Source organism: Patella vulgata, chromosome 6 (assembly GCF_932274485.2).
Source record: "Patella vulgata chromosome 6, xgPatVulg1.2, whole genome shotgun sequence".
Taxonomy (NCBI): domain Eukaryota; kingdom Metazoa; phylum Mollusca; class Gastropoda; family Patellidae; genus Patella; species Patella vulgata.
The window spans coordinates 66,080,278-66,107,419 of NC_065884.2; the positions used below are offsets into that span (position 1 = coordinate 66,080,278).

At 34.5% G+C, this 27,142-nt stretch overlaps 1 protein-coding gene across 4 annotated transcripts in view; it reads right to left on the reverse strand.

Annotated features, from left to right (window-relative positions):
* LOC126824005 (protein CASP) overlaps positions 1–27,142 on the reverse strand; it is a 139,677-nt gene that overhangs the window by 105,368 nt on the left and 7,167 nt on the right. For all 4 annotated transcript variants that reach the window (XR_007681437.1, XM_050553088.1, XM_050553086.2 and 1 more), the window contains exons 2-3: positions 13,267–13,377; positions 5,719–5,845 (exon numbers count right to left, since the gene is read on the reverse strand). Coding sequence is in view for 3 of the 4 variants with exons in the window: in XM_050553088.1 (XP_050409045.1) it covers positions 5,719–5,845; positions 13,267–13,377 (238 nt within the window). In the remaining variant the exon portion in view is untranslated. The remainder of the gene's footprint in view (positions 1–5,718; positions 5,846–13,266; positions 13,378–27,142) is intronic.

Below are 27,142 nucleotides of genomic sequence, written 5' to 3' on the forward strand. Positions count from 1 at the left end.
AACGTCCACTCGACACAAACTAGGTCATTTCAGGACTAACATATGGTTTAATTTTATTTCAATAATTCGCTTGCGCGTAGGGGTCTTTAGCAGTGGGAGGAAACCGGAGGACCCGGAGAAAACCCACGAGGTTGGACAAGCGACCCTACTCCTTGTCACGTACAACCGGGGATTTGAAACCACACTAGCTGACTCAATGACAGGTTGTATGTACAGCACGCACGTGCTAACCATTCGGCCATCCAACCCCCCCTAAATAAATGAAAACTTCAAACGATTTGTTATTGAACTGTATGTACCTATAACATATTCATTTATCGACAATACAAAATTGCTATCCCAATATAAAAATCAATAGTTAGGCTAAGTTATAATATAATCATGAAACAATAAACATTTATTAAAATAAATGCACATTTTTAAAACTCATATACCGGTACATTATTTTATTAAAGTAAATTTACTTTATTAAACTACAATTACAGCTGAAATAATGGAAATTTCAAATCTGATATATTGTATTAAACTATAATATAAGCTGAACAAATGCAATTTTCTTTTTCTTTTCCTTATTGGACTGAAACATGATCACATGGCTTCCTTTACTTTCTCTGGATACATTACAAATAAAAAAAAACATGTTTTCATTGACTGTAAACTTGCAAATCATGTTCGTCCACCAAACAGCCATTTCGTGTATATTTAAACTGACATTACTTTCCTTTTCAAATTCATTTTTTTTCTCTCTACGCTTTATGTGTTTTGTAAAGACTTATATTGTTAATTAATCTCTTAAGTTGAATGTCAACATTTCCCGATCTAGAATATTAGTAAATCGTTACAAATGATTAAAAGGAACTATGATTTTAATGCTGGTTACATCGCGATGAATCGATGACGACATTCAAATAAAAATACTTTTAACATTGTTTTTTTTTTTTTTGTCAAGGTCTATGTACATCATCAATTCCATCTTTAAGCGACATAAAGAGATTCAGGCTATTATTCTTCGAACCAGAGGCCAACATTGTATTAGTCAGATCAATAATATCATATCGCTCGATACATCCTTTTATTTATGAAAATATATATTTATTTCCCAGATTCCATCGACCGACTCGATAAAAAGAATCTCTGTGCCATTAATATTATAGCATGCCCAAAACAATACAAGACACAAATAGCTACATTAACGAAACTTCGATCTCTATATAAGTTATGTGTTTGGGTAAACATCCATACTTAGCATGGACAATATTAGTTTTGTACATGGATAAAGATCCAATCTTATTCTTTTTCTTCATCACATAATGCAAATGCCTCAAAAGCTGCTCGATACTAAGTAGAAATTTTTATATTATTACCATTTCATTATTAACAATAAATTTTCCTTTTCTAATCGCCACTATCATTTTCAAAGTAAAAAGTTTTCTCTCCAAAGACACAAACTAAAATATTGGAAAAACTATTTCTCTAAAATGTCAAATAATCAGAAACCACACACCAATCATACCATTAATTATTTTGAAACTGATTCATTTTTCACGAAAAACATTTGCCGTCAATCCCCCCCACACCCTAGATCCCTTTCTTTCATCCAATCAAACAAAGTAATACAACAAGTAGTAGAATGTCAAGTTGAAATTCTTCGATAATTAATTCCCTAGTTAAACAGGTCCGGCCACCTTGAATCAAGGCTTTACCCCACTGGCCTATATGATTTGTTGATATTCAGGCTATCCCCTTACCAACATTTCCTCGCAAGACATCTTCTAGTTAAATTTCACAATCTATAAGAATGATGTCAACACAAATACATACTACCTTTTATCAAACAGCTCGTACTTTTGACATTTTCATCCGTCTGACATGTTCAAACAACTATGGTGGAAAAAAAAGCGCCTTTCACTTTGGAGTTGAAATCAAGCCTGATCATTAAGTTTTTTTCTAAAAAGTGTGTCACATTCGGTGATATGTGTTTAAGCCATTGACATTTATCAAGGCAATTCAATTAATGGCCAAATGAGCTGATGTCAAACGGTAAGAATCACATGTTGATTTGTCATAATAAAGTGATAAAATGTAAAAAGAATTCCTTGAAATTCTGCCCTTAAAAAATTCTATATGTTGACCTTAGTATAAGTTACGAATTCCAGAACAAAATGATCTCACTTATGTAAAAGGTGGCTAGTTAAATAGCCATAAAATGAAATGGAGTTTAACATCCTTTTGGTGGGTAGTCTTTTAATCTGATTGTATCTATGAGGGAGATTACACTGTAACCCAGGTATCATTTAATCTTGTGTATCTAGCACTAATTTCTTTCACATTCATTTAATATCAAATCTTTGTTCAAAAATTCGTAAAAACTGTTTAAAATCACCATAAATCGTTTAATTTGTACATCTATCCAGTTTAAAGCTGACCATTTAATTTTGATAATGACTGTCCAATTTACAAGTGTTTAATTTCTCAATCACTGTTAAAAAATAAACAACCCAATTGATTAATGATGTATAATGATAAATTTTTTAACAGTGGTCAGGAAATTAAACACTTGTAAATTAGACACTCATTATCAAAATTAATCAGTCAGATTTAAACTGGACAAAAGTACAAATTAGATGATTTTAAATGATTTTTACAAATTTTTAAACAAAGATTTGATATTAAACTAATGTGAAAGAAATCAGTGCTAGATACACAAGATTAAATGATACCTGGGTTACCAGGGATATTTTGATTTAAATATTAAATAATCAATTTGAATAAGTTTTGGCATGGATTAAGTCATCAAACACCAGGCCCTGAGTTCACAAACCATTCTCAAACTTCAATAAAGAATTTACTCAAAATTGTTCGCCTTAATTTAACTAAAATATAGCCGATTATAAAACTTGTGCTATTTTAATGTATCAAATACATCAATAAGAAACTATGTTCAAAGTTTTGTGTTTCTGGATCAAACGTATTTCTCATAAACAGTGATTGAAAATTGAGTAAATTCTTAACATAAATCTGAGAATGCTTTGTGAACTCGGTGCCATGTAGCATCTATAGAAATATGGTTTTATGCACTGACTGTGCTAATGTGGATGGGCATACACTAAGCATCATGCAATGAGTAAAATTTTGCCACAAGAGCGGATCTACAGCTTGCTCTTTTATAGAATTCCATTCTTCTTCTCCTTCCGCTTCCACCGAAGGTGATATCGCAGACAAGTCTTATTTTTATTTATATTATCTTAGCGCAAGCGCAAGGGGTCTTTCCTGTGGGAGGAATCCAGAGTACCCAGAGTAAACCCACAAGGTTGAGAAGGCGCCTCTATCTCCAAGCCACATACGCTCACACCAGGGATCGAAACCACAGCCGCAAGCCAGAGGTGACCGGCCAGCTAGAGGTCGAAGCGCTGCACCCTAGACCACTAGGCCATCCCCCCCCCAACTGTCATGGAATTCCAACTGTCAGGGGTTCTTTTAGATGCACTTAAACATGGATTCTGCACACAGAGATCCATCTCCTTCATACTTTGAGAATAGATCTCTGCCCTAAAAGGCCGCCATATTAAAAACTTAGTATAGGCCTACTGTTTTGTAATGCATTTCACATCTATCATACACACAAAGACTAAATAAACTTGTTCAGTTTTATTAAATGGAAGTAGAATAAATACTTAAAAAAAAATTTGAGAAGCATACTTGGTGTTTTTTCGACTAAAATCTGTGATTTAGGGGAGAGAGAGAGAAATGGGGGTTTAACGTCCATTCGACACAAACTAGGTGAGAAGCATACTTGGTGTTTTTTCGACTAAAATCTGTGATTTAGGGGAGAGAGAGGGAAATGGGGTTTAACGTCCATTCGACACAAACTAGGTCATTTCGGGACTAACATATGGTTTAATTTTATTTACATAATTCGCTTGCGCGTAGGGGTCATTAGCAGTGGATGGAAACCGGAGGACCCGGAGAAAACCCATGAGGTTGGACAGGCGACCCTACTCCTCGTCACGTATAACCGGGGATTCGAAACCACGCCAGTCGACTCAATGAAAGACTTTATGATACACTAACCATTCAGCCATCCAACCCCCTCTCAACTAGCTTAGTGTCTGTTTTCAAGCAGAGCTAACTGTAGACAGGACTTTGGTTTTTTTGTTTCTTCTGAATGGCTAGATTTGTCTTGCCAAGCTCATTGTCTTGCACACTGATATGAACAGGTAAACAATAGCCCGGAGGAGAATCCGAAAGAATTTCTCAACAAATGCCATAGAATGAGAAAACTAATTCCTTACAATTCTTGCAAGAAAAACTTAATTGGTTTTGGAATAATGCTTATGCAAATGATGATCATCAACTTTAAATGTAATTTATCAAATTTCTATTTTCAGAATAGAATTCAATGATCAACAGATAGCAGAATACTTATTCAAATTAATAATTTTATGAGAGGGGCCTTGGTGACTCACTGAGAGAGAGAGAGAGAGAGAGAGAGAGAGAGAAATGGGGTTTAACGTCCACTCGACACAAACTAGGTCATTTCGGGACTAACATATCGTTTAATTTTATTTCAATAATTTGCTTGCGCGTAGGGGTGTTTAGCAGTGGGAGGAAACCGGAGGACCCGGAGAAAACCCTGGTAAAGGACAATGTATTGTTGTTTGAATGTGATGTAAAACTGAGGTCCTGTCAAAATATTGGCAAAATTTCCCTCATCATAGCACACTGTTTGGCTTGGCAGTTGGAGTAGTTTGTAGTACCACTTTCCAGGCAAAATTTCCATCAAAGCACACTGTTTAGGCATATGCCCGTCTTTATTAGCCCAGCCGGAAGCGAACAGTAGAATTTTAAACCTGATTTCATTTCATTTATAAATTCTCATATAAACTTTTTTACACCTACATAGTACTTAATATTCTGAGATAAACTTTCTTTTCACTCTAACAAAAATTAGCATTTTCACAACAAAAATTGAATTAGTCAAAATTCCTTCATAATCTCTTTAAAACATTTACAAGTATATAGACGTTTATAATATCAAAGATATTTTCTCCATTAACGAATATTGCTGTTAATTACAAACTAAATTGAATAATTAAGAAATGATTGAAAAAACACATATAAGCATGACTGGAGATAAAAATGTTATATTGACAAGTAGATATTTGAATAGATCAAAGGCAAGCTGTACAACCAATTATATGATAATTGCAAATTTTGTTCGTATATTTCGTCATTTAAATCAATCAATCAATTTATATATCTTAGGCCAAAAAAACAAAACCCTTAAAAAAAATGAAGTGTTTATGGTTACCCAAAAGCCAAAATCACAGACCTTAAATGAAATGAAATAGGGGTTAACGTCCTACTGTTCTGCTACAAACTGGGCTAATGAAGACAGGCATACGCCATACAGTGTGCTATGAGGGAAATTTTGCCTGGACAGGGGCACTACGACCTACTCTTATATCGAATTCCAACTGTCAAGGCATCTTTTACCTGCACGCCAATGTTTACACGCCACGTCGGAAAATCTGGATGAACTTTCTTGGTCAATGTAGGGAATGAAGTCCCAACCTCCAGGCTAATGAGCCAGCATCTTACCCACTTAGTCGATATGGTAATGTTGTTGTGCATAGGTGTTATTAATAATACTAATACAATAGGGGGGGGGGGTTAAGGTAAGTTATGATTATTACAATGATGTCATCTAATACATACCTGGTAAATCTATAAGTTTTTTATATACAGATAAAAAGGCTCCTTCAGCTGATTTGCTGCGTTTTGAAAGACTGTCAACTTCGGCTTGAAAGCTTTTTAATAATGGAGCCACAACTTTACGAATGTCCTGAAATCATAAACAAGCCAACAGTGAGGCTGATGTCCCCCGCCGAAATAGGAAAATAATTAGAGGACACATATAAATTTATCACAAATAAGCGGAACGGACAGACAGACAAACAGACAGACGGACGAACCCATTTTAATAGTTCCCTGCTTTCTTCGAAAGGCGGGGGACAATCAAAGTAGGAGAGTTATTGTTTTCCAAAGTCTCGACCAATCAAATTGCGTATCGCTCTGCTTACCCTGAGCAGAAAATGCTCATTATCAAACTTAGTCAAGGTATTACTGTAATGAAACTATACACCAAGTTTCATCAATCTCACTTAATTAGAACTAAAGTTATCGTGTCCCAAAGCATCAACCAATCAAATTGCTTATCTCTGCTTACCCTAAGCGGAAAATGCTCATCTTCGAACTCCATCAAGGCATTGACCTAATCAACACATACACCAAGTTTGAACATTCTAGCTCAATTAGGAAGAGAGTTATCGTGCCCCAAAGTATCAACCAATCAAATTGCTTATCTCTGCTTACCCTAAGCGGAAAATGCTCATCTTCGAACTCCATCAAGGCATTGACCTAATAAACACATACACCAAGTTTGAACATTCTAGCTCAATTAAAAGTTATCGTGTCCCAAAGCATCAACCAATCAAATTGCTTATCTCTGCTTACCCTAAGCGGAAAATGCTCATCTTCGAACTCCATCAAGGCATTGACCTAATCAACACATACACCAAGTTTGAACATTCTAGCCCAATTAGGAAGAGAGTTATCGTGTCCCAAAGCATCAACCAATCAAATTGCTTATCTCTGCTTACCCTAAGCGGAAAATGCTCATCTTCGAACTCCATCAAGGCATTGACCTAATAAACACATACACCAAGTTTGAACATTCTAGCTCAATTAGGAAGAGAGTTATTGTGTCCCAAAAAGTGTGACGGACAGACAGACGGACAGACAGACGGACAGACGGACGGACAGACAGACAGACGGACAGACAGACGGACGAACCCATTTTAATAGTCCCCTGCTTTCTTCGAAAGGCGGGGGACAAAAAATAAATCATGAAATATATCAATTGTCTCACAACCAGAGGAGGAGTCTGTAATTATGCTACGCTCTGGGGCTCCTAAAGAATTCAAGATCTCACACAGTTTGGGGGGGCCCTTTAGTTTTAGTTTGGGGGGCCCTTTAGTTTTAGTTTAGGGGGCCTGTTAGTTTTAGTTTGGGGGGTCCTTTAGTTTTAGTTTAGGGGGCCCTTTAGTTTTAGCTTGGGGGACCTTTTTAGTCTTGAATTTAAATTGTTCTTGATGAATTGGTAAGACTGCCACACACTAACTTTGTGCATTACGCTAGAAACATCAGGATACTATTGAGAAAGCACATTTTACACTCAGTTTTTCTCAACCGGGGAGGGGGGGGAGGAAACTTGAGGACCCGAAAAAAAACCCATGAGATTGGACAAACAACCCTATTCCTTGTCACATACACGCAGGGAATCGAAATCAGATCACTTCACTCAATAACAGACCTTATGATAAACTACTAGATTCCCCAACACCCCCGGGCCAAGAAGAGGCTTGGTATTTTATACGGCAAAGTACCCACTAGTCTGACAAGGAAAGTGTTGACTGGTCGTTCAAGATGGGACAAAAAAAAACCCAGATCCACCCGTGTCTAAGCTGGTCTGCACGTTAAAGAACCCTTGACCGATGGAATTTGATGTAACCATAGAAATGAAACAATATGACCAAAACATTATTTTGACCATTCTATTCAAAACAGCATGTGTAAACATTTCTATGCAAGTCCTCTGGTACGGTACACGAGTCCTTGGACTGCAATTAGCATTGACCTAACCTTGCAATCTTAATCCTCTGTCATTCTAATTTCTATGACAGGCCACAAACAATTAAAATGCTATGAATGAATGGGGGTACATTTGTAATAACCTTGAACTATGACCTTCAGTTGTGAACTTTGTGGATTGCCACATAGGTTGAATTCAAAATAAGAACTGGGCTATTTCTATCTAGTAAAAGAATTAGTATTCAGTAGGTATTTGTATACCCGTCTTATTCAGCCAGTGTGTAAAACTTTAAACGAGTAACAAACAATGTAGTTACAATGGCCGATTTTTTTTTGTCCAAGCATTTAATTTAAAAAAAAAACTTGCAGCCATTAAAAAAAAAATTACGTCTGGATGGAATTGTTTTACTTCATGTGTAGATCTATTTCCAAAACTAAAAATATTTAGACAGGATTTGAAAACATTTACCCAAAGTTATTTGTTTATCCAAGCCATTTTTAGTGCAGATAATTAATGCCCACATTATTATATACAATTCGGTAAGTCATTAATTTGTTGTCTGCTTGTCTTCAATGTTTTAAATATTTAAGAAAGCCAGTGATAATTAAATTTTAAGGCACAACTTTGTGGCAAATTAAAAGATGGAGCATTATTCACAGACAAAACTTAATCTAAAATCTTTTAAAGCTGCAATAATTTCATTGGCTGTGTGTTTAAATTCTAGTTGGTTAACCAATGAAAAGTCTGTATTTTTAAAATATTTTTGTTTAAGTTTTCTTGAATAAGGCTCGGGGTTGAATAATTTATCGAAATATAGTGTATTGAGATAACGCGAAAAATCAAGGTCCCTTTTACACCCCTCTGCGCATTATAAGGATCCCCTGACAGTTGGAAATTGAAATAATGGTAGGTGTAGTAGCGCAGCCATCTGGGTAAAATACTCCTCTTAGCACACTACAAGACATCTGGCCGACTTTATTATGCTGGTCGGTGCCAAAAAGTAAGACGTCAAAGTTTGTTTTATTATGTTTCATATCAAAATACAGCTCTACTGTATTAAAGAGAGAGAGAAATGGGGTTTAACATCCACTCGACATAAACCAGGTCATTTTGGGATTAACATATGGTTCAATTTTATTTCAATAATTCACTTGACAGACCTTGTGATTTCACGCCCACACGTTAGACCACTAGACCCCCCCTCTCCCCCACTTTACAGTATTAAAGTCACTAATTAACAGTTTTTGGGACAAAATCTGATGTTCCAAGGCTTAATCCATGGCAAAATTTATTCAAATTAATTATTTAATATCTAATTAACCAAACCAAATCAAAATATCCACTATAGATAATACCCCAGCTAAGATAAAATGGGATTAAAAGGCGGCCCAATAAAAGATACCAGCTGGCTTGTTTGCATTCTTACAGACAATGCTGAATGTTAACAAATTTTCAATTCAACATGTGTAGGGGGGTCTTCAACGCTAACCATTCGGCCACCCACGCCCCCAAAGTTTGCAAGGGAGAGAGAGAGAGAAATGGGGTTTAACATCCACTCGATACAAACTAGGTCATTTCGGGAGTAACATATGGTTTAATTTTATTTCAATATTTCGCTTGTGCGTAGGGGTCTTTAGCAGTGGGAGGAAACCGGAGGACCCGGAGAAAACCCACGAGGCTGGACAGGCGACCCTACTCCTTGTCACGTACAACCGGGGATTCGAAACCACGCCAGTTAACTCAATGACAGGCCGTACAATACAGCATGCACATGCTAACCATTCGGCCATCCAAACCCCCAAGTTTGCAAGGGATTAACAATAATTCAATGGGTGATCAGTGAATTTAATGTCTGACAATTTAAATTCTACTCCTGATATCCCACACATAAAATATATATATATACCCCCCCCCCCAAAAAAAGATAAAAAAAGATAAACAGCTCATCAATTCATGTTATGTGAAAAAACAACAGGAAAACCACATCCTACTGAGTTTTCAATGAGTTGAAATCTATCAGGGGTTGGCACTTAACTTATCAATTTGATTGACACGATGGGGAGTCCAAAATAATCAATTTAGAATATCTTTAACCAGAAATCTTGTATAACGAAACTGTCAAATTTATTCAGAGCAAGATAAAAAAGTATAACCCATAAAACGCAGGTTGGTAGTCAATATCTTTCAATAGAGATTAAAAACTAATCTATGGTAGCTTTGAGAAGCGGGAGTCATCATGATTTCTAGCCTCATGTTAATTAGTTCCATAAACTCCCTGCTGGGTCTATTTCCTGTAGAAAAGTCAGGCAAGATGCTGGCCTAGCAAATATTGGTAATTGTTTTCTTCTGATGTCAGTGATGATACCAGTGCTGCTAAATATCATCATAGCTGTTTCGATAGCTTCACTAATTGAGTAAGTCGTTATTTGTGTATTTCTGGCAATGTTGACTTCTATCTTACATACTGTTCTTTTAGTGTTAACATTCCTGATTATTACAAGATTTATTTACCAAGAAAATATTAGGGGTGTTTTTTTTTGTTTTTTTTTGGAGACATCTACCCAAACAACTCCTTTATTAAACGCTATACCTGCTCTTTCATTAACACCATTGCAAGACATTATATACCCCTTTCCTGTTCCCTCTCAAATACCTATATCAGACATTAAACCCCATTCCTGTCCCCTCTCAAATACCTTTACATGACATTAAACCCCTTTCCTGTCCCCTCTAAAATACCTTTACATGACATTAAACCCCTTTCCTGTCCCCTCTAAAATACCTTTACATGACATTAAAACCCTTTCCTGCTCCCTCTCAAATACCTTTACATGACATTAACCCCTTTCCTGCTCCCTCTCAAATACCTTTACATGACATTAAACCCCTTTCCTGTCCCCTCTCAAATACCTTTACATGACATTAAACCCCATTCCTGTCCCCTCTCAAATACCTTTACATGACATTAAACCCCATTCCTGTCCCCTCTCAAATACCTTTACATGACATTAAACCCCATTCCTGTCCCCTCTAAAATACCTTTACATGACATTAAACCCCTTTCCTGCTCCCTCTCAAATACCTTTACATGACATTAAACCCCATTCCTGTCCCCTCTCAAATACCTTTACATGACATTAAACCCCATTCCTGTCCCCTCTCAAATACCTTTACATGACATTAAACCCCTTTCCTGCTCCCTCTCAAATACCTTTACATGACATTAAACCCCATTCCTGTCCCCTCTAAAATACCTTTACATGGCGTTAAACCCCATTCCTGTCCCCTCTAAAATACCTTTACATGACGTTAAACCCCTTTCCTGTTCCCTCTCAAATACCTTTACATGACATTATACATGCACCCCATGACAGGTAATGATACGGTTAAAACACTGCGATGGGTAATGACCCGGGTAAAGTGCTGTGACAGGTAATGACCCGGGTAAAGCCCCAACGAGATATTAAACCCCCTCTACATTCTTCTTTACTCTATTTGATTGAGGGGGGTGGGTTGGCACGAGTGGTTTAACGCATGCACTTTAGATCATAAGGTCTGTCATTGAATTAACTGACATGGTTTCGATCAAAAGCTTGTATGTGACAAGGAGTAGGGTCGACTGCCCAACCTCATGTGTTTTCTTCAGGTCCTCGGGTCCTACGAGCAAGGGAATTATTCAAACAAATTGTAACATATGTTTGTCCCAAAATGACCTACTTTGTGTCAAGTGGCCTTTAGTTGAACTCCATCTCTGTCTCTCTTCGATTGGCTAATGCACAAAATTTATATTTAAACATTTGTATAACGTTACTTAATTACCCAGATATTTGAGTTTTTAATCTGATTACAGCACCCCCTTAGTTGGGTATTCAGTAAGTTTGACGTTGGCAGTGACAGATGAAACCATTACACATCAGAGTTTATCTCTTGTTTCAATATAAGTGTCAACATTGTAATCAGCTTTTTAGGTAAAATTACTTCAGACCTTCAACACACGCTGATTACAGGAAGGTTGTAATTAGTCAATATAATTCTGATTCAAACTCATTTTGTAAAACTATTAAAGTTGATAATGAATCAGCCATGTTCTTAACATACATGTAACGTAAAATGAAGCCAGAAGATGAGATTTTAAAGCGATCTTATATAAGTGCTTAAAATCAAAGTTTATTTACCTGCTTTATGGGTCCAAAATCCCTGAATTTAGATTTCAAGGGGCATTTGGTAAGATTAGATAAAGAGCTGACAGTTTTTGCTATAATAGTTAAAATATAGATAATGAAAAGAGAATATGCTGAAAATTTCAGTCAAAAAGCTTCACCCTGAACCTAGATATTATTGATTCAATTTTAGGGTAACCTTGATCGTCATTAGTAACGTTATAATAAACGAGGTCTCAATTATTCATTTTTACGGTTATTTCATCCACCACAAAATTTATTCAAATCCACTAAGCATTGCAGGCATCCGATGGCATTGAGAGTTGATTACTTTCTTGGTAAGTTAATTCATGTCTAATTAATAGTTCAGATAACATTTAAGTCCTAAAGAAAGACCTGCAATATGCAGATTTAGCTCTGGCATAATGCATGTTTAAAATACAAGTTTTCAGAAATTCTAACATGAGATGATAAGAAACTTGGTATAATTCATTAAACATTAACTAGGTCATTTTGGGACTAACATATGGTTTAATTTTAATTCAATGATTTGAATGTGCGTAAGTGTCTTTAGCAGTGTGAGGAAACTTGAAGATCCAGAGTAAACCCATCAGGGAACCATACCACTTGGCTCAATCACAGAACTTTTATGATCTTAAGCACACGAGTTGACAATTCGGCCAACCCAACCCCCCCAACCCAACATGAAATAAGAGCAAAATATGGGAAATCGATGGATGAACATAATGTAATTAAATGTCTGCTTTTTTTTTTTTTTACAGAAATTTCTACAATTTGATTCACAGCTCTTTCTGATTTTTTTCTGCCAGTGAGCTAACCATGCTTAATTTAAAAAAAAACCTCCAGACAACAATAATGGCATTAACTCAATGCCTATTTACACAAGTACATGTTTTATGATACACAAAAGCTGTTTGAACAGTGCCGATTAGAATCATAATCCTGCAACGATATAAATCTTAGGCCAAAGAAATGTAATTCTTTAGTTCTTCAAGCTCTTTATAAATAAATAGCCAATTCTGTGAACAATATTTTGTTTTAACTTTAACTCATTATTTCCCTCAAGAAATAATAAATAAATGAAATAAAATTGGGTTTAACGTCCTACTGTTTTGCTTCGACTGAGCTAACAAAGACGGGCATATGCCATACAGTGTGCTATGAGGAAAATTTTATCTGGAAAGCAGCACTACGGCCTACTCTTATATCGAATTCCAACTGCCAATGTGACCTTGTTCATTAGGATCGTCCGAAGGACTATCAATGTCACTTGCCATCAAGAAATATGAGGCACAATTTTTTTTATTAAGTCTTCCCGAATAACAAAAATTCTAATTGAAGTGGCCTAACATGTAGACAATTCACAGGATATTTCAATAAAAATACAATAAATATTAAGCATGTTGTAGTATGTAGTATTTTAAGACTTACTTCTGGGGTGTTTTTCTTGAAGTCTCGGCTCTGTTCTACGAGTCGTTTTCTGGAAATATCGCTTTCATCTTGTTTGTTAGCGAGGTCTGTAGCAGTCGTGTCAAGTTCTTTCTGGAAAATAAAAATCAAATAAACAATCAAACATCACATCTTATAAATAAATAAACACCAGATCTATCAGTTGGCTTCGAGATTGTCGAGCCATAGGCTGCTGGAGAATGGAGCAGTTGGCTAAATGTCTTGACATGGCGATAAAATCACTTTAGGCTGTGGTACAAGTAATCAAAGTAGATTATAAACTGATTATCTGATAATCTTGAGCTTTGGAATCAAGTATTGATTTTTTTTTTTTGGGGGGGGGGGGGGGTAACTTTCTAATTGTTAATTAATTTTATCGCAAGATCAATAAAAATCGTAATTTATTCCGAAAGACCATGATGGCCACTGACAAAAACTTGCCAGTATGAATAAATCAATTTTTGTCCTATCCTAGCAGCTAGACAATTAACAATGGGCTGAATTTGACCAGAAACTAAGCTCAATGTTAGTATAAAATCAGCTGTATACTAGCAGAAACATATTTTCAATATTCACTGCAAATAAGGTAAACGCATCCATAACTTAAATGTGTTGCAATTAACTTTACAAAAAATATATCGTGGAGAAATTAAGACTTAGAAAAATGTCTACTTAAAACTGGTTTAACACAAACTATTAAAAGTGTGACGTGCAATTTACATGTACTTTCAATATGATCACAAAATAAAACTTTAATACAAAACACATTTAGTTCAAGACTACATCCACTCTGTTCGTTTTATTAACGTCATCTAGACACAAGGACGGTCTGCAGACCTACGTACATGTACTGTAAGCATATACGTAAACTAAATAGTCAAAATCAGCTAGTCATCACATTAAGCAAAAAACTTGCCTTTCACATTTGGAATCAATCGACCAAATTTCATATTTACAACAAATGCCATTCTCTGGGGAAATAATAACGTATGACACACAAGCACCATTGCTCTAAGTCTAAGTCTATCTAGTAGAAATGGCTGGTCTTAGACAATGAACCAAATCATCAAACTTCATAACAACTTGATAAAATTTGTGCAAGAGTCGAACACAGTTTAAATACTGATTTAATTTCTTAAAAAGACCTCATTTTTATCATAAAAAAAATCCTATATAAATAAAAATATATACATGTAGGTCTATTGTTTGCGATTTCTATATATACTCTTAATGGCCGTGTTTAAATACATTCATGATAAATTGTAATTTTGTGTAAAGACAAGGATATATTGTCATCTCACAGAACAAAAAAAACCACAATCTTGATTATTCTTCAGTGACTTAACACTGACTTCTTAATTCTCTTCTATTATAGACAATTTTAACCATTAAAACAGCATGGGGTGAAGGAAAATTTAAATGTTTTATTTTTCTTAGGTATTTAATAAACTCGAATGAACCACGTATATCTACAATCTGTAAAGAGTTTATCAGGTGAATTCTCAGCGCTATGACAATAGTACCAATAATATATTCATGATAAACATAATACCTTACACTAACAACAGATATCAAAATAAACTTATATATAACATTTAATATCAGGATTCATAACAACACCTGCTGTTTGCAAGACTTAACACCAGAAATACAACACCTTTGAACTTTTTAATAAGTATAATAGAGAGGAAGAGAAAAATGGGGTTTAACGTCCACTCGACACAAACTAGGTCATTTCGGGACTAACATATGGTTCAATTTTATTTCAGAGAGAGAGAGAGGGGTTTAATGCTCACTGTACAAAAATTAGATCATTTCGGGACTAACATGGTTCAACATGATTTCAATATTTTGCTTGCGTGTAGGGGTCTTTAGCAGTGGGAGGAAACCGGAGGACCCGGAGAAACCCACGAGGTTGGACAGGCGACCCTACTCCTTGTCACGTACAACCGGGGATTCGAAACCACGCCAGTTGACTCAATGACAGGCAGGCTTTATGATACAGCGCGCATGTGTTAACCATTCGGACACCCACCCCCCCATTTCACAGAGAGAGAGGTTTAACGTCCACTCGGCACAAACTAGGTCATTTCGGGATTAACATATGGTTCATCTTTATTTCAATGATTCGCTTTCAAGAAGGAGTCTTTAGCCGTGGGAGGACACCGGAGGACCCAGAGAAAACCCACGAGGTTGGAAGACAACCCTATTTCTTGTCACGTACAACAGGGGAATCAAAACCATGCCAGTTGACTTGATGACAGACGTTATGATACAGCGCACACGTGCTAACCATTCGACAATCCATGTAGAATACCCATGTCTGTTTCTATTTGTCAGTCAATTTACATCCAATAAAATTGGTTATTTTAAAGAATTTAACATTATAACACAATAAATATAGTTCAATTTATATATTTTATGTGTAAAAAATTTTGTGATAATTGGTTAATAAATAGAGATATTATTAGCAACATTCTTCAAAACAAAAAAAATCCTGACCTTTTATGGTACACAATATGTCAAAAAAATTAACTGGCTTATTAAATTTTAAATGGGAATCCTGATCCAAAAACACATCAAAATTTAAAAATAAATCGAACCATTTTGTCTTTTTTTTACTAAGTTATTAATAACATATCAGTATCACTGACAATCATGGCTGTGTGGTTTGATATTCAAAACTAAGCACTCGAAATTCGACAAAATGAACCACTCAAAGAAAATGATGTGATTGTATCTATTAAATAGAGCATAATATTATTATTTGTTTTTCATAATAATCTATTGATAATATTTGATAACATAAAAAACATATCAGCACGAATCAGAATACACCCTGTCATTATCAAAAATGACAGTTAAGAAATCTTAAATTATTTCCTGAACACACTCAAGACCGTCCCCTTTTTGTCGTCCAAATATATAATTAAATGAATAGGATTCAATAGACATTATGATACATACTGATTACCACATTCACGCAAATAAAATGTTGAAAGATGTCGTCTTTTTTATCCAGGTCTTGTGAAGTTTTCGATTGACAATCACAAATTATGTACTTTAGTAATAAGTAAGTAGATCCAGACATATACATGTACAGTACAACTTTAGTAAACATGTCCGTAAACATACATGCACCAAGAAAGGTCTTATTAACCATATAAAACCACAATGGCTTAATAAATAAAATAAGCTGAAAGATGTCAACGTTTTCCTCAGGTCTTGTGGAAAATTTTGATTTGATTGACAATCACCCAAATGTACTTAGAAATTTAGATACGATACAGCTGTACATATATGTACATACACCAACAAATGTCTTATTAATTCACAGTTAACTTTGCAAATAAATAAAATAAATTGAAACATGTCATCATTTTCTTCGGGTCTTATGAAAGTTTTCAATTGACAATCACCAAAAATGTACTTTAGCAATAAATATATTAGATTTAAATTACAACTGCACATACACATGTACACACCAAGAAATGTCCATTGAAAATTACCAAAAATATATTAGATTTACTAAATTAGAACCGTACATACACATCAAGAAATTTCAATTGAGAATTACCAAAAAATATATTAGACATAATAAATTCGAACTGTACATACATGTACATGTACACACCAAGAAATTTCAATTGAGAATTACCAACAAGCAAAAAATATATTAGTCTTAATAAATTCGAACTGTACATAAACACCGAGAAATGTCTCATAAACCTCAATAGGTAAATAAATAACATAAGTTTAAAAGGATCAAGCTCGATATGGAGAAGTAAAGATGGTGAGGTGTTTAAGCCGTTAAGAAAACAAAAAGCAAATCTCTGACCTGAATCTAATCTTTTCCATGTGGAAATCAATGAGTGACCAAATATTTCGGTAGATTTATCAATTGTGAGCAGGACAAAGAGAGGACAAAAGCAAAGCAAAGGTATCAAATTTCAAGCAGGATGGTGGTTGTGTTCAATTTACTTGGGTTATCTTTACACAAAGAAAGAAGGTCAGCTGTTAGGACCAACCTACTTGAGATCGAAGTCTACACCATCACCTATGTACATCCAGTAACCACAGTGTTTAATAGCCCGAGTAGAAGTGGGGAGAAATAATTAGCCATGTTAGTCGCTCGGGTTACATGATCAGTTATTGCTGAAGCCCTCTCTCTCTCTCTGTTCAAAGGCAGTAAACCTAAATACCCGAATCTAGGTGAATGGATTGCTTGGATGGATTCTAAGACACATAAAATAGATCATTTTAAAACAATAATGGCCTTTTCATCTTTTCATAGAAGGAAGAATGATTGCTATATATATACAGTATACACCCAATATTTCAATAATAAAAGGATGAGAGATTATCACCCATTGATACTGGGCCTATTCACGTGTTACAAAGATGGAGATGAAGAAGAATATGTTTATTGTCACACGATGTAGATATAAATTACATTGAAATATTTTCCAGGCCATCAAAATACCATTCAACCATAAAGGGCAAATGAAAAACATTGATATACATGTATTTGTTTACAAGAGTCTGATCAGATAAAATATAATAAATTATTATTTTATAGAATAGATCACGGATGCTTTATATACTCAATATTTATAGAGATGGATCTGGAAGAAGTCTTCAATTATGGTAGGCAACTAGGCTCAGGGGACCCGTAAGAAGCTAATGGAGATAATAGTTTAAGGGCTCTTTTTTAGTTTAAGGGAATTTTTTGTGTTGAATTTACTGTATGCTCTTTCATGAATTGGTAAGATTGCAACATGCTAGTTACAATGCAAGCAGCTGTATTTTGGATGCATGGAGGTCATTTCATTTGATAGTTTTAAATACCATCAAGTAGGCAATTGCTCTAGTCCAATCCCCCAAAAAATATCAAAGATCTAATTAGAACTGTCTGTGTCATCATCATCGGTATGAGATATTAAATGGTGAAAATAAGACTTTTGAGTTGAGGTGAAAACAAAAACTTTTGTACTGAGAGAGAGAGAGAGAGAGAGAGAGAGAGAGAGAGAGAGGATTTAAGTCCACTCTAAACAAACTAGGTCGTTTCGGGACTAACATATCGTTCTATTCTATCTGAATAATTTGTGTGCGCGTAGGGGTCTTTAGCAGTGGCAGGAATACCGATTCCAGAGAAAACCCACGAGGTTGAACAGGCGACCCTACTCTTTGTCACGTCCAACCTGGGAATCGAAACCTTGCCAGTTGACTCAAAGACAGACTTAATGATACAGCGCGCACATGCTGACAGCCATCCAACCCTCCAGATCTAAAAGAAGCCGACAATTATGGCAGGCTCAAATGACCCTAAAAAAAGTTAATGTTCTCTAATAGTTTAGGGACTCTTAGTTTGAGGGGGAGCCACGGCGGCTAAGTGAGTAAGTCGCTGGCTCGCTAGTCTGGAGGTTGCAGGTTCGCAGGTGTTGGTCCAGAAAGTTCATCATGAGTTTCCTGCATGGTTTTCCTTTGTCACGGGACCTTGGTTTTCCGTTCCATCCGAAAGACTAGACAGCTGAAGACCCCCTAAGCGCAATCGAATTATTGAAATAAAATTGAACCATGTGTTAGTTCCGAAATTACCTAGTTTGTGTCAATTGGATGTTAAACCCCATTTCTCTCTCTCTCTCTTTCTATTTAAATTTATATTCTACAGATTTTGATTCCATCAATTTAACACACACGCTCGGTGTTTTAAAATTGATACATGCTTACTTAACATTACAGAGTATTCAAAATAAAATGCAATCGTGTCAGCTTAATCTCTAGTCTATATTCTGAAATGTTTTAATTTAAAAATCTGATTCAAAATAAAAAATGGATCATCATTGTCAGCCAGATATAAAAAAAATTAACACTGTGAGGGAAACAATTAACTTTTATTTTAAAACAAAGATTATTAATATACATACGTACATGTCCACACAAATCAAATGTTACTATCAATTCACAGTAAATTAATTCAACATACAGTATTAAAGATAAGTTTAGACATGGGTTGGGTAAAGAATTTAACACGCATTAAACTTTCGAACTAATTTGAATATTTACAAATTCTATCGCATCATGATCCTGAATAAATATAACTAATCATTCGTTTAATTTGATCTATTTAAATAAAATAATAGTACGGATGTAGATTATATACTTATATACATGGAGAGAGAGAGAGAGAGAGAGAGAGAGAGAGTTTAACATCCACTAGACACAAATTAGGTAATTTCAGGACTAACATATGGTTTAATTTTTTATTTATTTCAGAAAGAGAGAGAGAGAGTTTAACTTCCCCTAGAAACAAACTAGGTCATTTTGGGACTAGCACATGGTTTATTTTTTTATTTATTTCAATAAATCGCTTGCAAGTAGGGATCTTTAGCAGTGGGAGCAAACTGGAGGACCCTACTTCTTTGCACATACAAGCGGGAATTGAAACCAAACCACTAGAAAAAATTAAATGAAATGGGGTTTAACGTCCTACTGTTCTGCTCCTATACTGGGCTAATGAAGACGGGCATTAATGTTGGATGGATGTCCTTTCACGCAACAACTTCTAACGCTAAAACTGAGTGCATGAAAAATTCAGTCATTATTTAAAACACAGTTACGATGCTAGGTAGAGGCAGATTTTTCCATTCCCCCTGTTCCTCCCGCCACCCCAACCCCAACCTACCAGACCCTGTCCCTACCCACATCCCGTAACTTCCACAACCATAGTGGTTTCCTTGTACATGTACATGTATCTATCTCTGCATACATTTTTATTATTATTATTCAAATAACATGTTCAGGGACACTTTACAAAGTGACAATGTAATCATAAATAAACAACAAGATTATAACATTATTTTAATACTCCCACCGCATCATTTCAATAAATCCATTATTGGTACATGTACCTGTAAACCAAGGAATTAAATATTGTCCAATTAAGAAAGGCTTTAAGCTTAATTTTCACATAGAAAACAAAACTTTTGCATTACTCTCTAGACGTCTCCAATAGTCTTAACTTAATCTGAAGACGTGATATGAAAAGAGGTTTAATATCCTACTTTTCTGCTTCATTTGGGTAATCTGAAGAATAGTATTCGTCAATACATTAGCAATAATTTACTTGTGTGTAGTTGTCTTTAGCAGTGGGAGGAAACCAGATGATCCAGAGAAAACTCCCGAAGTTGGACAGGTGACCCTACTCCTTGTCACGTACAACCAGGGAATCGAAACCATGCCAGTTGACTCAATGACAGACCTTATGATACAACACAGACATGCTAACCATTCGCCCATCCATCTCCTCCAATACATTAGCAGTAAGACTATTTATCCCAATTATGACACAACAAAAATAAATGACAAAAACTCACAAAATATTTTCGGATTATTTTTTGATGTTTTACATGTAGGTCAACGATTTCAACATAATGTACTCAAACTAAATAGACTGAAAAAAAAAATTAGCCCAGTTGGCACAATTGAGGACATGTAATAAGACCTTAAACCCTATTTCATTTCAAAAGGGCAATTATATAGCCAATTACACGAGTTAATCTTTTCGTCCAGTAGTACTGTATATTTCTACATGACAAAATGACTTACAAAACTAAAGACATACAATACAATGTATGCCATCATTGTTTAATAGGACACCATAGGTCAACGTTATGTACTAAAACTAAAAAGACTTAGAAAAAAAAAATTAGCCCTTAAACCCTATTTCTTTTAAAAAGGGAAATTATATAGCCAATTACGAAAGTTGATTTTTTCGTCCAGTAGTACTTCAAATTTGTTTAATAGGACACCATAGGTTAACATAATCTACTAAAACTAAAAAGACTTAGAAAAAATTAGAATAAAAAAAAAAAAATTAGCCCTTAAACCCCATTTCATTTCAAAACGGCAATTATATTATATACATGTAGCCAATTATGCAAGTTAATCTTTTTGTCCAGTAGTACTATATATTTCTACATGACAAAGCTAGAGACATAGGAATGTATATGCCATCATTGTTTAATAGGACACCAAGATATATATATATATATATACACACAAGAGAGAAATGTACCTACTGCCTAGCTTTATAAAGTGACGAATGTTCTAAGTGTATATTGGTTGGCATTGAAATATGATCAGCTACATCATGATTTTACTCCTCAGTCTAACTACTCAATTACTGTGACAGCTCTGATAGTAAAACACTAAGCCACGATCTTTTATGCATCTGTTTCCAGCAGTTAACCACGTAAACTATAAATAAGATAGAACTTATATTATCTGGCTCTGTCTGCCGCCATACAACTGATTTAATTGATTTTAAAAAGAAAGATGGAGGTTACAGCCCTCCCTGGCTTCTTGCACTCTCAAACCGTTTTTGGCAGGCGGTTAATTGACAAGGATACAGAAAAGACCTACATAGATTATTTATTTGCCCCTTTTTTTATAGGCTCGCAAAATAATTTATCATATTCTGTGATTCATGACTGATTTATCTGGTAAAGTTTGGTAAATGTGTCAGCTAATACGCATCTAAAGAATTTTAATATACATAATACATCCTGGTTTACAATATATAGTGTTAGCCAATTCACAGTTCCAAAGTTTATTTGGTTCTTGTTACTAAACTCAAGTGATTTTTAACCCCTTGCAAATTACAATATTGTAAAAAATTTGCTCTAAAAAATTTGGTTTAAATTGTTCCTATGGTGAAAGTTAAATCTCTAAACAGTAGTCCAAAAATGGTCGCAAAAGATATATGCTGAATTTGAAAAAAACCCTCCACAGGTGAAAAGCCAGTGCTCACCTATAATCAAGGAGAGTGTCTATCCAGATTTTGATGTTATTTTCTTAATTGTATGTCAAATAATCAAAGCCGATTGTCAAATAATCAAAGCTGATTCAAATAATCAAAGTTGATTGTCAAATAATCAAAGCTGATTGCCAAAAAAAAATAATTTTTAAAATGTTAAAAATACATGATGTACTTGTAAGATTTAGATAAAGAGCTGGCCATTCATGCTTTAATAGTTCAAAAATAGATAATACAAAATGAATATATTGAAAATTTCATTCAAATTACTTTATTCTGAGCCAAGTTATCAACGTTTTTAGTTTTGACAAGATGTGTGTATTGACTGTATATTATCGTAACGCGGTTAAAATCTTGAGTATCCAATGGCATCAAGAGTTGATTATGGTCTGTCATGTTCATAAATGTCTAATTAACAGTTTAGATAACATTTAAGGCCTAAAGAAAGGCTTGCAATAGGCCAATTTAGCTCTTGAATTATGTCTCTTTAACAGTAATTTCCTACCAATATATACATGTAAGCCCTAAAAATTTGAACTGCCAAGGTATCTTTAATAACGATCACATTCAATTACACTTGAAAGAATGTTTTATCCTCTCATCTGACGATCAGTCAGACACTTCTTAATTATAATGTCGACTGTAAGTTACAAAATGTAAATAAATTACTAATTTAACCCCCAAAAGATTTTAAATAATTCAAGATACTTCTACTTTCATCAAGAGCCAATAAAACATATTTCTGACTAATGCCATTCAGAAAACGTAAATTTAACATGCAAGGAAAACGAAAATTAAATATTAAGACAACACATCCATCTTAAGTTTCTATGATAATTTAAAAGGCAAAACACATTTTTATACCAAGTGCCAATAAATAAGTGTTGAAGAGGATGTGAGGCCATTTATTTTTATATGTATGTAAATCAGCAGATAAAAGGGGCGGAGTAGACGCTGCAATGGAGGTAAAGGTCTGCTCATTAAAACTACTCAATTCTGACAATGATGTATTGAAACCTTAATTACTTAAATAAGATGAACCAGTTCACTGATAAGATGCTTGTGCAACCAAATCTTTCAACACATACCAGACTACGTGCAAATGTATTTATTTAGCTGAACTTTAGATCTGTGTTTTGGATAGTGATCACATTAAAGTCAGATTTGTCCTTCTCTGTCTTGCACACACCATCAAAAATACCTTGGTCTTTCATTGTCAAGATACATTACCCGTGCAGTGTTCTATTGTGCATTTATTTTTTTTTTTTTTTACAGACAAGTTTTTAATTTTAATAAATTGAATTCTGAAGGGAGAGAGAAAGAGAGAAAGGGGGTTTGACAACCAATTGCCACTAACTAGGTCATTTTGGAACTAACATATGGTTCAATTTTATTTTAATAATACGTTTGTGTGAATGTGTCTTAAGCTCTGGGCTGAAACCAGAGAACCGGGATAAAAGAGTAGACCTGACAAAATTAATAACTACAAATTATTCTGGCTTGCAAAAAGTAATTCCAGTTTTCCAGGCCTTGGGATTAAAAAAGACATAATCATATTCATTTGTGAAACCATGTGAATGTATTTTATTAAAAATACAATAAAATTTTTACAAAATATCAATGAAAATCAGAATAAAAGAGTTAACTTACATAAAGACATGGACATACCAAAGTTGTTTAATAGCAAATTAAACTAGAACATTTGACTGACAATGACTAAAGAAACCTACATTAGTAGCAATGTCAATCAGTAATAAACAGTAATTGTCCGTGTAAGAATTGTATAGAAAGAGGAGTTGTCACATTTCAATCTTTGATCTACTGGAGGCTCAGTATGATTTGTTTTGCTCCAGACAACCTGATTTTTGTTTTGAGTATAACAATATTGATTTGGGTCCATTGATTTCCAGGATATGTATTTATAAACATGATTGTTATTTTGTGCATCCGCAAAAACTCCCATTCGTTGGGGCCAGTATGGAATTCACGTAGCGCCACTATATTGATCAAAATATCACTAAAGACATTTTTTTGTTGACTCTTCAATATTTTAAGAAAAATTTCTTCGGTTTGACATTTTTTTCCAATCGATCATCGCCCAATGACAACCTCGATGTGAAAGGTTGTGAGAGATTTCAGTTCCACTGGAATGCACAACTAAATATTCTTCAGGGCTCTCCAATACTTATTGATTTAGAATTCAAAGTTTTTAGATAGGTGAAACTCACAGACTGTGTGTCTGCCAGTTTAACTATGCAGACGCACTGGTGGGAATTGTCATTTAATTAGTAATCCTTTGATAAATAATTGAAATCATTATGGAACCCTTCGAAACTGTCACAGTTGTTTCATCCACCCAGAGAGAGAGAGAGAGAGAGAGAGAGAGATGGGGTGTAACGGCCACTCAGGCTCAAACTAGGTCATTTTGGGACTAACATATGGTTCAATTCTATTTCAATAATTTGCCTGCGCGTACGGGTCTTTAGCAGTGGAAGGAAACCAAAGAACCTGGAGAAAATCCACGAGGTTGGACAGACGATCCTACACCTTGTCACGTACAACCGGGGTATCGAAATCCCTCCTGTTGACTCAGTGATACAACGCGCACACGCTAACCATTCGGCATGCAAAAAGGAAAATCACCTCTTTCTTGATCTGCATCTGAATCTCACTATTATAAGAAAACTTATTCAAGAAGCTTAAAGCATTCCCGCTTTCATTAGTCCAGTTGGAGCAGAACAGTGGGACGTTAAAAACCATTTCATTTTATAAAATGTTCAAATAAGTAAGTACATGTACCACAGAGGTCTATGGAAAGAAAACACATTCATGAAGCTTAAAATTTGATACATCAGTTAATAAAATTTTGAGTGATTATAATAAACCTCTCAATTGACCTTTGTGATCATAATAAGTACATGTGTATTGTAACTTGAAGTACCAATTACATTATAAGATGTATAAAAACATAATTGACTTTTAGATGGTTTTAAACAAAAGCACAATCAAAAAGCGATCGACCTTCGACTTGAATGTGAAGTCTCTGTACATGTAAGTATCAGTCTGCTTTAATACGCTAATCCCCAGTCGATTGTTAAAACCATATTTTTACGACACAAGATTAGCCCGACTGATTGAACTTTGAAGCCGAATTATAGAAATCTCAGGAAAAACTAACATAAAACAATCTTTTAAAGTCATAGTTCATGATTTCAATGATATCTTGGTTAAAACTTGACCTAATCAAAAGATACGTTATGCTTGTCTATTAGCTGTTCAACATTGGTCTAAGTCATATAGATTTAGCGAAGGCATGTTTGTTACTATTGGACATTCAATATATGTGACATTCATGAATTCTTCAAGATTACTAGCAATTAAAAAGATCACCTAAATGTTATGTTGACTGATTTCTTGAGTCTCCTTATCAGCCATTTTTCCCCTTCATCTCTTTGACTTTCAAAGACAAGGCAGGTTTAGAAGTTATTTCCCAGATAGGAAGTTTTGTCAGCAAAACTATTCCATTCTCTTTGATCCCCAAGCAATAAGATAATGAAGAAATAGATCTTTTGTTTTTCTATTTGTGTGCTCCTCAGGAATTTATCCAATTCTTCAACTTAATTTTATGGTATATATTAAAAAAAACAATAAAAAAAAGAGAATTTTGGGTTTGAATAAATTTTTAAAGCACTACTAAGCAATTGTATTTAAAAATAAAATTATTCAACTTAAATTTATGGTCAAAATTAAATCACAATAAATTTTTTTTTTCTTCTGGTTTGAATAATTTTTTAAGGCACGTCTAAGCTCTTGTATAATTTTTTTTAACTATTCAATACTTCAACTTAAATTAAAAGATCTAAATTAAATAACCCTCCCAAAAAAAAAAAAATATATTCTGGTTTGAATAATTGTTAAAAGCTTTTCTAAGCACTTGTATTTAAAATTTTAATTTTCAAACTAAATCCAGGTTTTTTTGTACGAAAAAGAAGAAGCAATATTTAGATAGCTTCGGGTCAATATTTGGTAATGAACTCTGTATACAAATTTTTAATCCATGCAGACATTTAATACCACCCTGAACCTATTGTATGTAAATATACCTGTTTCTGATCATGCTTTGAATTTGATAAAAAAAAGTTAATATATTCTACGGCAGAACGAAACACGCAATAGAATCAATGAGGTGTCCTGGATGTGATATACATCCATGTCCCAATAACTCTATCAAAAATCTGCAAGACCCTGCATTAATCTTTCGCGCACCGGGCTCTCCACCGACCAAAAGAACATTAACCATCGGTTATCAGTCTTTAATGGTTATCATATGTGAACGACTACAGGCATACACCATAAGCTAACATTGAACATTCCAGGTCTAGGCAATAGACATTGATACATAGTCCAAAATTGTATAATGTCAAGGATCAAATCAGTGGCGCCAAGCAGCTCCAAATCTCTGCCTCATAGAAAATTCTTATGAGTTTACTTGAAACTATGTTTTCCAGCTGTGTTAAAATTTTAATACAATATTTGTTTAATTTTTTTTTTTACGTCTTCCTCTCTTTCTGCTCGAAACTATTGGAAATCAAAAACATGATACAGAGCAGACGCAGCCATGTCTTTGTGAATTTTTTTAGGTCATATTAAGTAATAAACAATCTGTATAGCATTACCATGGTGACATACTTTTCTGATTTTATCGGCCATATTGAAAATTATATGGAAAACATCTAGGGGAATTCTCATAAATCATAAATTTAGGTGGAAGTGTGGTCTGATTTAAACTGTTTGAGATAATAAATTTCATCAAGTTAAACGAATTAAAACAAGTCTTATTTCTCAAATTTCATCAAGTTAGTGGATGTTAAACCCTGTTTCTCTCTGTATAAAACATCAATCCAGTGAGAATACAAATTACTGTATGTTCCGTCAGTGAATAAAGTCTTCTATCATAGATTCACAGAGAGAGAAATGTAGTTGAATGTCCAATCGACACAAACTAGGTCATTTTGGGACTAACATGTGATTCAATTTTAT